At 46.9% G+C, this 12,854-nt stretch overlaps 1 protein-coding gene across 1 annotated transcript in view; it reads right to left on the reverse strand.

Moving 5' to 3' along the window:
- The window catches only part of Npc1 (NPC intracellular cholesterol transporter 1), a 54,421-nt gene extending 51,913 nt beyond the window's left edge, over positions 1 to 2,508 (reverse strand). The window contains exon 1 of the mRNA XM_016007803.3: positions 2,325 to 2,508. Coding sequence (XP_015863289.1) covers positions 2,325 to 2,387 — 63 coding nt within the window. The 5' untranslated portion in view covers positions 2,388 to 2,508. The remainder of the gene's footprint in view (positions 1 to 2,324) is intronic.
- Between the last annotated feature and the right edge of the window lie 10,346 nt (positions 2,509 to 12,854).

The following is a 12,854-nucleotide window of genomic DNA, read 5'->3' on the forward strand; positions in this document are numbered from 1 at the left end:
GTGCGTCTCTTTCACAGTGGCCTGAGAGGCTTAGCCAGGAGAGGGTGCCTGTGCATCCCTCAACAGAGGGACTCTTTGTTCTGGGTAATATAATAAATTCGGAGAAATACAAAGTTCTATTCAGCAAGTTGGTAATTTATGTTATCAAATCTTACTCCATCAATCTGACTGATGGACCGAAGCTAGGGATTACACATACCCAACTCCAATTTCACAAAGTTATTCATCCTTCCTCCAGGCTAAAAGATTAACCCATTCCAGATCACCTCTGAAAAAGCCACTTATATGTTTAATGAGTACTCAGACCTCAACACATTTCAAGTTCCTCAAGGAAAAAAAGAAAAGTCAGGAGAGACACGTTTATTTCCCCAAATTGTCTTCATACCTGGATGAACACAGGTGGTGGTTGTTTGTATGTTTGAGACAGGGTCTCAATATTTACCTGACTGGCTTAGAACTTGCTAGGTAGAACAGGTTGGCCTCAAATTTACAGAGATCTGCCTGACTCTTCCTCCCCAGGGCTCAGATTAAAGGCGTGCACACCAGGACGACTAGCAAACACAGGCATTAAAAACAAGTTGTCTAAGCCAGTGCAGCAGTTCATGCCCATAATTCTAGCACTTAGGGGGCTGAAACAGGTTCACAGTGAATTCAGGGCACACTTGGGCAATATAGTGAGCATCAGAACCTGGGCCCTTAGAGATAAACCCTGGCACACAAAAAAAAGCCAAAACAAACAGGAAAACAGAACACTCAACTTGGCAATGTTATTCCATCATCTGTAAGAGGAAAAATTTAACGGAAAAAAACCCAAAATCTCTCCAAATGCATTTTAGAATTTCCAAAGGACAGCTGCCTCTCATCCCCAAGCAACTTGATTGGTGCTCAGACTGAAACCTGAAGAGCTGCAGCTACAGACCAGTGTGAGTTCTAAAACCAGAGACCCCACCCCCATCAGTTCAGCTGCCCTGGGAGCCTCCAGATAGCAGGAAGCCGATTTCTAAAACAATGGGAGCGTTTCTAGTTGAGAGGACTTTGGAAAGACTTTCAGGCATTTTGCAAGAGAATCAACTTCTGGTCTACTTCAAAAGAGAAGCTTATTGCTTATCAACCTTGAAGGCTACCTTGAGGTAAAAGCAGAGATAAGTTTAAACCACTTTATAATGTGAAGTCTGCTGATTAGGTCCTGACCTAAAACTCGGGGGAAAAGAAATTGCTGACACTTTCTCTAAGGCACTGCATTAGGCAGGGAAACGGCTTCTCCACACACTAACTTATTTCAGTAATGATGAGATATTTATCATCTCAAAAAAAATCAAGGCTGAGTCAAACACCCAAAACCAGAGATGGCGAGGGTTGGCCCGTCCCAAACAGCCGCTTTGGTTCAGCCTGGTATCTGCACGTGTGCTTTTCCTGGCTCCCGGGCCCTACTGGGCCCGCACGCGGATGACCCTCTGAGCACTGCACAGACATTTAAAGACCGGGTAAGCCCTTCATCTGCTCTCACTTCTGATTCACCACCTTGTCATAACCCATAAGTCCTTAGTGGGGAGTTAGTGGACACAGGGACACAGAATCCCAGTGACTCAGTCATCCTGATTTGGTTTAATTAGTACCCCTCTGTAGGCATCCCCAAACGAACACACCCATTGTTTCCAATGAGACAACCGTAGACACACCAACAGTAGTGACACACCCATGCCCAAGTTGGCCACAGCAACGAAAAGCCAGAAGAGGGAAGTCACTACACTGTTCCAGGTGTTGTTCTGTCCCTAGCTAATTGTGGGCCTATTGTATTTGTGGGCCTCTGTTTCCTGAAACGTTAAAATGAACGTGATAAGAGGCAACCCACACTTTAGATCGGGCTTATTCACTTCAAGTACTCAAGACTGGTTCAATTTGGTGCCTGAGTTTTGTTCTCCTCCGCCTCCACCGTCTGGAGACAAGGAGCAATAATGCAGTCGGAGCTAAGTAAACTTAAGAGTTCGTGTGCACGTAGAATCTGCTTTTGTTTTAAATGGCTAAAAACAAGCAAAGTCCCTAACCTCTGCACCCATTGTCCCACCAGCCCCACATCCTAAATCAGGTGACCACAGCTGGAATGAGCGCAAAGCCGGCCAAATAGCGGCCCCCGCTGTCACCTCTCCAGACCACAGGACAGCACGAGGGTGGACAGACACGGGAGAAGGCGACCTCCGCGGCTGCACCCGCAGACCGACTTCCCCACGCCCGCGCCCTCAGCTCCCGCGCCCGGGGTCTCCGGAGCCGCCGCACGGCCCCGCCGCGTCCCGCCCAGCCCGCCCGGGGCTCTGGAAGCCGCTCACCTGCGCAGGGCACAGCAGCAGCAGCAGCAGCAGCAGGCCGAGGGCCGGGTGGCGCGCGCTCATGCTGAGGCCGCGCGGGGCTGCGGACCTCGGGAGGACTCGCCGTGCACCGCGACCCGAGCGCCGCGACACTGGACGGGCGGGTTCGGGACCGGCGCCTGACCGACGAGGGGGCAGGCGCAGGCTGCGCGCGCAAGTCAGGAAGGACGGAGGCGGGGCCGGGCTCGGAGCCCCAGGGGCGGGGTCAGGAGCTCTGGGCGGGGCTTAGAGCGCAGAGCCGGGCGAGCCCTAGCCGAGCTGAGCTGAGCCCGCCCGCGCTCTCTGCCGAGCTCCGCTCCCCTCCTCCGGGAGTCTTCGCAGCCCCGCTCCTCGGGGACGCGTCTTGGAGCGCAGGTCTCAGGACCCCTCGCCAAAGCCACGCAGGCCGGAGACCTCCCCGGGAACTAGTCCAGCTTTTTGGTGCCTCGCCATCCCTGCGCGCCCCTTGGGGATGGGATCTCTCACATCTGCGAAGCTGCACTTTTAAAATCCGTCCCGGGATGGTGCTCTGGACTACTCCAACATCTGACTTTGATGTTTTTAACTTAGTGCTCTCCCTTCCCCCTCTTCTGGTTGGACAAGTTTTTAGCACCAGTACTTCGAGGCAATTTTCCTAATAAGAACCCATTCTTCGGATCGCTGAGACATTTCAACCTCTGTTGTTTATTTATTTATTATTTGCTTTTTATTTATTTATTTACTTATATATTTGTTTGTTTGTTTGTTTATGGTTTTTCGGGACATAATTTCTCTGTATAACAGCCTTCAACCTCTATTTCTTTGGGCCGTGACAAGTACTCTGATCAACTCTCCCAATCCCATTTACCCAAAAGGGTCGGTGCTGGCGCATCTTGTAGCCAGCTCGGGGCGGCGACAGCGGGGGCCTGACCCTACTGGGATCTGACAGCTCAGTGTGGCTGCGCTTCCCACACCAGATCTGTTTTCGGTTAACTCGGACCAGGTTTGAGAAAGCACTAAACAGCACCACCTACCGGCCGAGGAGGGTCTAGCAGCGAACCCATGCTTACGTGGAAATAAAAAAAAATACACAAAAATCTAGAGACAAGAATTAAAAAAATAATCACTTATACTTCCCCATGACGGACAGTCTATGTTCCACTGTGCTGTATTTTCTCCTTTTATGAGTTTTTTTCTCTTTGTGAAAATTATTTTAACGTGGATGAGACCCAAACAGAGGCTTTTAGCTTGAACAATACCATCCCCACCCCCCACCCCCTCCACCCCACCCCTCACCCCCGCTTTCCCTCCCTAAAGGTCCTTACATTCCCCAACTTGTCTGGATTCCACAAAGCCTCTACTCCTCCTGCACTCTGTTTCCTCTTGGTACTAAAAGCTATTGATGATTTTCCTTATGGAGAGAGAGAGGGAGAGAGAAGTGAACAGGAGTTCCCAGAAAAAGGCCTCACCCATTTCAGACATTCTGCAAGGCAGATTGACTGGTTAGAGCTTCCGTGTTTATGGAGAGCTAGAATGTTGCAGATCCAGAGTCAAGTTCCTTCAGGCTCTCTAGCCATGTGTCACCCACCTCTGTGTTTGACCTAATGTCCTTGGGACTATTAGGGAAATCCCTTTGAAATGTACAATGAGACCCCTATCTTCTACCAACCCAAAGGCTAAAAATATCAGGAGATAACATCTGAGGCAGATACACAGAGGTTCCCTGGCCTTGCTGTGATTTGTCTACCTGATCCTTGCACCAGCTTCCGTAAAATGTGCCTTTATTATTTTCTTTGTTCTGTAACTATAAAAACTCTGTGAAGCAGCTACCACATTGGCACATGGTATTTGGGGCACCTGAACCTGGGCCATGGTCGTGTGTGTGTGTGTGTGTGTGTGTGTGTGTGTGTGTGTGTGTGTGTGTGTGTTTAGCCGGCAGATGAAGGCGGAGCGTCCAATGCCTGTGCCAGTGTCTTTGATCCCTGAGATAACTTTTTCAAACACCTCCCACTGAAGTGCCTATTGGCACTTGCTGTAGCAAACAATGACGCAATCAAAGTTTTGTAATCTTCTGAAGAAAATGGAAGTTTTCCCTGTGCTGGGGTTGAACCCAGAGCTTTGGCCATGGCAAGCCAGTGCTCTGCCCCGGGGCTACATTCCCAGCCCCTGTTTATTTAATTTTGAGGCAGGCTCTCACTAAGTTGTCCGGCTGGTCCTCAAGCTTATAATCCTCCTGCCTCAGCCTCCTAATAGATGGGATTACAGGCACATAGCAACGTGCCTTACAGATAATTTTATGTATTTTAACCAAAGAAAATATACATTTAAATTTTGACTGTTGTTAAGCTGCCTTTCAAAAGGTTTCAGGCTAAGCCTTTGTCAGCAACACACAGAAATTACTGAGTTTCTCCTCCTCACCACAACCTCTATTCTGATCGGTGAAATAGAGAATCTATCATTTATTTCTTGTTTTTAAAATGGCCACATGATTTAATTTATATTCTTTTAATTATAAGAATAAATGTCTACCTATTTGTAAGTGACTTTTATATACTTTTTTAGATATACTTATTTTTCACATTGTTTTGTAAAAGCTTATATATGTATGTATATGTATGAATACACACACACACATATATATACATACTTGTGTGTTCTTGTGTTTATGCACATATATGTGTATGGAGGCCAGAGGTATTGCTCAGATGGAATTTGTCGTGTGTGTGTGTGTGTGTGTGTGTGTGTGTGTGTGTGTGTGTGTGTGTGTTTTAAGACTTATTAATTTTTGTTTTCTGTGTGTAGGTGTTTTGCCTGCATGTATATCTGTGCCTTTTGTGAGTGCCTGGTACCCATGGAGGTCACAAGAGGACATTGGATCCCCTAGAACTGGAGTAATAGACACCTGTAAGCCACCATGTGGGTGCTGGGAACCAAACCCAGGTCCTCTGGAAGAGCGGCCAGTGCTCTCAACCACTGAGCCATGCCCTCTCCTTTTAAAGATTATTTTAAAAATGTGTATGCTTGTAAGTCAGTGTATGGGTATGTGCACATGAATACAGATGCCTATAGGGGCCAGCAGGAGCTATCGGATCCCCTGTGGCTGGAGATGCAGGTGGTTGTGAACTGCCCAAAGTAGGTGCTGGGAGCTGAACTTCAAGGCTCTGCAAGAACAGCAAGCGCTCTCCAGCCCCCACCCTGTTTTTTTGGACAGAGTTTCTCACCTGGGGCTGGGGGCCTAGGGCTCCGGATTAGGCTAGGCTGCCTGGCCACTGTCTTTCCCTCCCCAGTAGTGGGATTACAAGCACATGCCTCCGTATCTGATTTTTTACGTGGGTTCTGGGAACTGAACTCACGTCTCCATGCTTGCAAGGCCAGCACTGTGTTGACTGAATTCTCTCCCTAGTCTCCTGCAAAAGGTTGTTAGTAAGAAAATCCAGAGGTGAGCCATCCCTACTTTACCACCCTTACCATGGGATCGCTTCTTAATGCCGGTGACTTTTGATGGACTGCCATCTTCATTGTGATGTCATGAACCGCTTTACTGCTGTAGAAAGCAAGCGGCTAGAAGCAGCCTGAAGACCCCTGGCATGTGGATCTGCTGAGGAGGGCCTGGGTCACTCAGGCAAAGCATCAATGAGTGGACTGGTGCTCTAGCTCTGCTCAGAAGCCTCTCCCAAGCTGCTGGATGCTGATGAAATGACACTGACGGTCAAATCAAGGTTTCCACAGCCTTCGCCAGCACGCATCCTGACTCACTTGTCATTTCAAGGTGTATAGATACACATTGTCACGCATAATACCCAAAGACAGACAGCAAGGACAATCCTGACCTCTGCATGCCCAAGGACTTTTCTCATGTCTAAGTCCCTCCTCTTTGCCTCAGCAAGTCCATCTGTGAAATGGAAGAGCAGCTGGCCAGCAGCCAGCAGCCCTGGAGAGTCCCCATCTAGCCTTGGTCCCAGGAGATGTGTGGGGCAGGAGGCCAGCAGCAGAATTCTACATCTGAAAGAGGAGGAGGCAGAGGGCTCTGCAGAGAATCTCAATCGGCCTTATATCTTGAATAAATTGCATGTTGGAATTAAAAAAAAAATTATCCTATGATATGTGTTGCTGATAAACACACATATACTAACACACACACTCATACACACACACACATATATATATACTCACACACACTCATACACATACACTCACACACACTAACATACTCATACAATACTCTCACACACACATCCACACACATGTATACACACACTCTCATACATGCACATTCATACATATAGACTCATATACACACACACATACACTCACACACTAACACAGTCATACACATACTCTCACACATTCATGCACATGTACACACTCTCTCTCACACACACACTCATGACACACACTCACATATATGCTTTCAGACACACACAAAGATCCAGCTTCCCCCCTTTCTCTCAAGCCAAAGAAATCCCATAGTTCCCCGCTCTCCTAAAGGCCATTATTGCTTATGTGCCGTTCTCTTATGCCTTCGTCTCCCTTGATTTCCTAGTAGCGTTCAACACAGTTGAGCACACTGTCCTTTGTAAACTATATTCTCCACAACGCCTTCCTCTCCCGGGCTACTTCTTTGTCTAAGCCACGCCTCCTAATCTTGCCACTCCCCATGAGCTGATCGGGGCCAATGACATCCAATCTACCACACTCTAACTCTGTCTGGGACCCCATCCCATGGGATGAGGTTTCTCACATTCAGGGTGGGTCTTCCCTTCTTAGCCAAGTCTCTCTGGGAACACCCTCCCAGACACACCCACAAATGTGTCTCCATGTGTTTCTAACCCCATCAGGTTGACAATGACAACCATCGCCATCCACAGAGAATGGGAGGCTCTCAAATTCCAGAAGCTTTGTTTATACCTTTCCCCAAACTCTCATGACCCATTACCAGCCGAGACGTAAGCCCAACTGACTTCTGCCACTACATGTTGGCTTTGCTTTCCTTGAACGTCATGTAAATACAACTGTGGATCTTTTATGCAGTTTCTTTCACTCACCATTGTGTTTAAGGCTGAGTAGCGAGATGACTTTATTGGAAGTAAGAAGGCTACGTATCAGAGCTGACTTGGGTGGTGTTGTGCCCAGATCGTAACCCCCAGAGAGACCACCAAGGACGAGCATATCAGAATGCAAAAGCAAGGTTTATCTGTTACAAGTCATGACAGGGAACTCATCTCAAGCCATCTCAAGTGAGGCAGAGAAGAGTTACTCTTTCTTGGGGAAGTTAGTTTTTATAGGCAAAACCCATAAAGTTTCTTAGAGGGGAGGGGGTTAGTACGGGTCCATCCTTGATTGGTCCAGTTTTTCCCAGGCCTGGACTTTATCTTATTCTAGCTTGTCTGTTTGCCTTGTCAGGAGTTTTACAACTTCTCTCCAGGGTCAGGTCATGTTATCTCTGGAGAGGGGCATCTCATGGTTAATTGGTTACCATCAGACATCCTGACTCTGTTCTTTTGAGTTCCTGGGGCTGGTGCCATCATTTCTGGGGACTTGAAACTGGCCTGGGTCTATCTATATTGAGATATCTTTGTGTAAGGCCCCCTTTTTGAGACAGTAGAGTGAGGGTCTTGTGCCTAGATCGAGTCCCCAAAGCCGCCACTGGAGACTTTAGGTACAGAATGCAAAAGTAAGGTGTATTCTAAGTTTACAAGCCTCCAGGGAGGCTCTTCCAAATCTCTCACTCACAGCAGGGAGGTTGGAAGGAGCGCTCCCCTTTCTTTGTGAGGCTAGTTCTTAAAGGCACAGACCATATAATTTATTTTAACCCACCTCCCTTTTTAGTCTTTTGGTTGAACATCCTGACTGTGTTTTCCAAAGTCCCTGTAGCAGATACAGTCACCTGGGATAAAGGGGTCTAAGTTCTTATCTAGACTTAGGAATTCTGGTTTAAGCTTCTCTTTGTCTGTAGGGGATGGAGTGGGGGTTTTACTGAGGTATCACAGGTGGGAGTACTCAAGAGCTCAGGCTGCAGCCAGGGACCCTTTTTATGGGTTCTAAAAGGAGGGGCTGGGTACTAAGAGGACTGGTTTGAGTGGTTCTCTACTTTGATTGGTTAGATCATAGATTCATTTTTTCTATGCATGTCCCTTCCCTATGTACCTGGTTTAATCATATGCATGCCCAATTATGCATATGTTTAAGATAGTGAATAGGACATTCTCACTAAAAGTTCACTTCAAGGATACAGCATGAATTATTGCACATATACACATTTCAAGCCAGGTCAGGCCAGGTTGACCCTCTTGGACTTTGTACTTAATGCATTTGTACTTAAATGCATTGGTAATAAATTTGGATAGGAGTTGTCCAGATTAGATTGTTGTGAGGGCAGGGGAGTCTTATGCTATTGTGCAGATGTGGGAGCTGCGGGTAGCAGAGCAAGGCAGGTGTGGGGACATGACAGCCAGCCCTAACCTGCTGGAACTATGGTTTGGCCTGCCCAGAATCAACTGCTCGATCCTAGTCATTAGAGTGTTCAGACCTGTAATAATTCATGCTTTTAATCTGTGATGACCAAAGAAACTTAATACGGAGCCAGGCATCCCTTGAGGGCTGTTGACCTTTGCTGTGGAATGCCTGGGAGACTGTAGTGGTCTGCAGCCGAGGGAAGAATAGGACAGTGGGCTGTGAGGTATTAACAGCTGCCTTTGCATCTGAAAACCTGCTTATCTCTACGGGTAGGGGATGAAATGGTCTTTTTATTACTATATATTGGGGAAAAAATGAAACAACTGAGGGAAATAAAATAATTTTCCTGCCCAGCTATGGATTCTATGGATAGTTGTAATACACACCTTTCTAATGTCTGCCTGAAAATCTCACCTTAATCCCTGTGGTGGTTTGAAAGAAAATGGCCCCCAAAGAGAGTGGCACTAATGGGAGGTGTGGCCTTGTTGAAGGAAGTGTGTCACTGTAGAGGCGGGCTTTGAGGTCTTACATGCTCAAGCCACGCCCAGTGAGACAGACCACTTCTGTTATCTGCAAGTCAAGATATAGGACCCCTGGCTACTTCTCCAGTACCATGTACGCCAGCATGGAGCACCTTGATGAAATGGACTAAACCTCTGAAACTGTAAGCCAGCCCCAATTCAATGTGTTTCTTTTCTAAGAGTTGCCATGATCGTGGTGTTTCTTCCCAGCAACAGAAACCCTAACTCAGACAATCCTCCTTCTGCATGACATATGTATGGACTCCATATGGACTTACTGCTAGCAGTAAGAATGAATTCATTTCATCTAAATTTGAATTGTACCTAAGTCTTCGGTTCCTCCCAGTGGGTTTGAACACCATGACACAGGTAGGGATCTGAGGGGGTTTTCAGGTTGCTAGGTACACTGTTTAGGGAGGAGTGTATACACATAGTAAAGGTGAAGGAGCTAGGCTGTCCAGTGCATTTATTAAAAAGTGTGTGTGTGTGTGTGTGTGTGTGTGTGTGTGTGTGTGTGTGTATGTGAGCGTTCATAACACAAACTAAATATAGTCCCAGGTGACTAAACTTTTCCCTGTGCCTGCCTGTTTCCATTCCAGGCAAAGGAGAATGTGTTGTTTGAGTGGTGGAACCCTGTGGAGATCGCAGTGCCAATGTGCAACTCTAACTACTGAAATGTAAGCTTCCCTCACACCGGGAGGGTCCTGTTTGAGTGGAGTTATACCACAGTCCATGACTGGATTAACCAGACCTCAGCATCCTTAATAAGGTAAATAAAAATTTACCCTGTCTGATCAGCAACGCTCCGTTTCTGGGTCAGTCATAACTACTGACACTGAGATCATGTGTTAAAGCTGTAAGCTGTTTTGAGTGAGATGTCTGCAAAGTTCAGCTTGCTTACATAGGGAGCTTTAAAAGTCTTATTGACGAACCAGTGACTGGAGAGGCGGCTCAGCAGTTAAGAGCACTTGTTGCTCTTCTGAGCACCCTGTTCAGTTCCCAGCACCCACATGGAAAACTCCAGTTCCAGGAGAGCCAACAACCTCTTCTGGTCTCTGTGTGCACCAGGCAGGCATGTGGTATATATATAGGCAAAACACTCGTACATGTATAATAATTTTTTTTAAATCTAAAAAAAAGTCTTACTGCAGAACCCCAAAGAATTGAGAGTGTATGTTGAACGTAGACATGTTCAAGAATGCTCATGGTATGTGGGCATCATGGTCCATGTCTGTAACCACGGTACTAAAAGGATAGTCAGGAGGACCAGGAATTAAGGCTATCCAAGGTTGAAGCTAGCCTCTACTGGAATTTATAAAGAAAAGAGGCCTATTTAGTTACTGTTTGGAGACTCAAAGTCACAGACTGGCAGTCTCATCTGTTTAGGTCATGGTGAGAACTTTCTGGTTATATCAAAACATGGCAGGTGGCATCACATAGAGAGAATGCATGCCAGCGCATCACAATGTGTGCTGAATGAAAGACCCTAACCCTTCAGGCTTACACCCCCAAACCCCAGGAGAATAAGGAACTAAAAAGAAAACTAGTTCCAAAGGCAACCTGACTCAACCACCCTGCCACAATGTAACAATGTAAAAAGATTTCTGTTAAGAGATGTGCTCAACTGTGACTGGGATAAGTGTTCCAGGAAGGACCACTGTGACCTTTGTGTAAACTCCACTCCCGCCCTGATACCCCCCTTGAGGTTTCAGGAAGAATGTGCATGCGGAGGTGACTGTACCCACTCTGTGATCACCCTGTGATCAGGCCATGAAATTGTATGGGAATTGTAATCTTATGGCTCTTGTGGGTTTTTCCTTTAAAAGCACCCGTATGGCTGCAGTAAGATGCGACTCTTGCTCTCTGGAGCTGAGTTTGTTCTTCTGTACAGTCGCCACAACAATAAACCTCATGCTGTTGCATCAACTGGACTGGAGTCTGGGTTCTTGGGGTGCCCACTTGAGACACTAGATTTTTGGGGTCTAACACTGAAGAGATCACAAGACAGGAAGAAAGACTGGAAGGAGGCAGCCTCACTTTAACGACTTTTTCTCTTGAAAATTAATCTACTCCTTAGAAGTCCAACTCACATGTGATACCAACACTAAAGCTTCCACGAGGGTGTTCACGAGCCCATCACCTCCTCCTACGTACGCTCCAGCCCCTAAAGCATCCCACAGACTCAACACAGATGTGTTGATGGATTAAGCCTCAATATGAGTTTTGGCAGCAGCAGACCACATTCAAAACATAGAATGGCACACATGCTTCCTTTTGCAGGTTTTTTTTATAACATGTTGGGGCACAAGTGACATAGAGCATGAGCTGATGTGTGACAATGGCATGAAAACCATAGCCTGGCAAGAAAATCCCCTCGCGATGTCAGCTTTCTCGATTGTAAGATGGTCGATGTAACTGTCCTAGCAGGACTGAAAGATGTTATAAAGGGAGGCCCTTGTGTCCCTCCCTTTGGTTACCAAACTATTAAAACAATGGTCCCCAAGGAACTGGAATTTCTTGGGAACCCCATGCTGGGGGAGGGAAAGGCTGAGCTCTGATGTCTCCAGGAAGTGATTCCATACAGCTCTGTGGTGGTCAGTGACGGGCAGGGCTTAGCCAGGACTGCTTAGTTATACACATCTCCTGGCCTCTATCTAAACCTAAACCTCATGTCAGTACTCCCCAAATGTACTTGGGGGATCACAGGGTCTCTTTATGTGTTCCTCTTCCCAATGTGCCCCCCCCCCCAAATAAGCATCCTTTCTTACATCACTGTCTTGTTTCTTTAGTTGGCTTATTGAGGATGGATGGCTGAGTTGGGCTTGTTCGGGCTGAGAGCCCAGGCTCTGACCTTAAAATGCCAATCATTTCAACAGCACTTATTGTTGGGGGCAAATGAGATCGTCTGTATCAAGTGCTCACCACCAAATGCCCTGTAACAAAGGGTAGCATTTTATTAACCTGTGATGTATCCCCTGGTTACCACGTGGGCACTCCTAGTTCCAGCACTACAGCCACCTGGTTAAGCAGTCAGGAATTCCGCATCTTATCCTTACCGTGTGCGGGCCCATCTCAAATTTGCAGCCATCGTCCTCCCTCCAAGCAACCATGCCTTTGGGCTGTCCTTTCCTTCCTCCATGCCTTTCCTCCTAGGGAGGGTTAGTAATGACATGTAGCTTCTTGTCACAGAAGATGGGACAGAGGAAAGCCAGAGCCACAAGGGGTCTTCTCTAGATTCCTGATGTCCCTGCTACAAATGTTTCATGTACAAGTTCTGCAAACTGATCAGCTGTTTCACAAGAGAAAGTTAGCTGGCAGAGAGCTGACCGGCCAGGAGCAGCACCAACAATAGGAACTAGGAACTTTGTATTTTCAGTGTCTTCAGTGACCACCCCAGGAAGTTTTGTTTAAATTGAAAATGTTGGGAATTGCTCACAGTGTTCCTCCACAGTAGAAATAATAATAAATAGCGTAAGTCCTTTAGTGAAATGACACTTAAAGATCTATTTGGGTCCCAAACTTTAATCTACTTACCCGCAGAGTTGAATTACTCACT

The sequence above is a fragment of the Peromyscus maniculatus genome, chromosome 19, assembly GCF_049852395.1.
Source record: "Peromyscus maniculatus bairdii isolate BWxNUB_F1_BW_parent chromosome 19, HU_Pman_BW_mat_3.1, whole genome shotgun sequence".
NCBI lineage: Eukaryota > Metazoa > Chordata > Mammalia > Rodentia > Cricetidae > Peromyscus > Peromyscus maniculatus.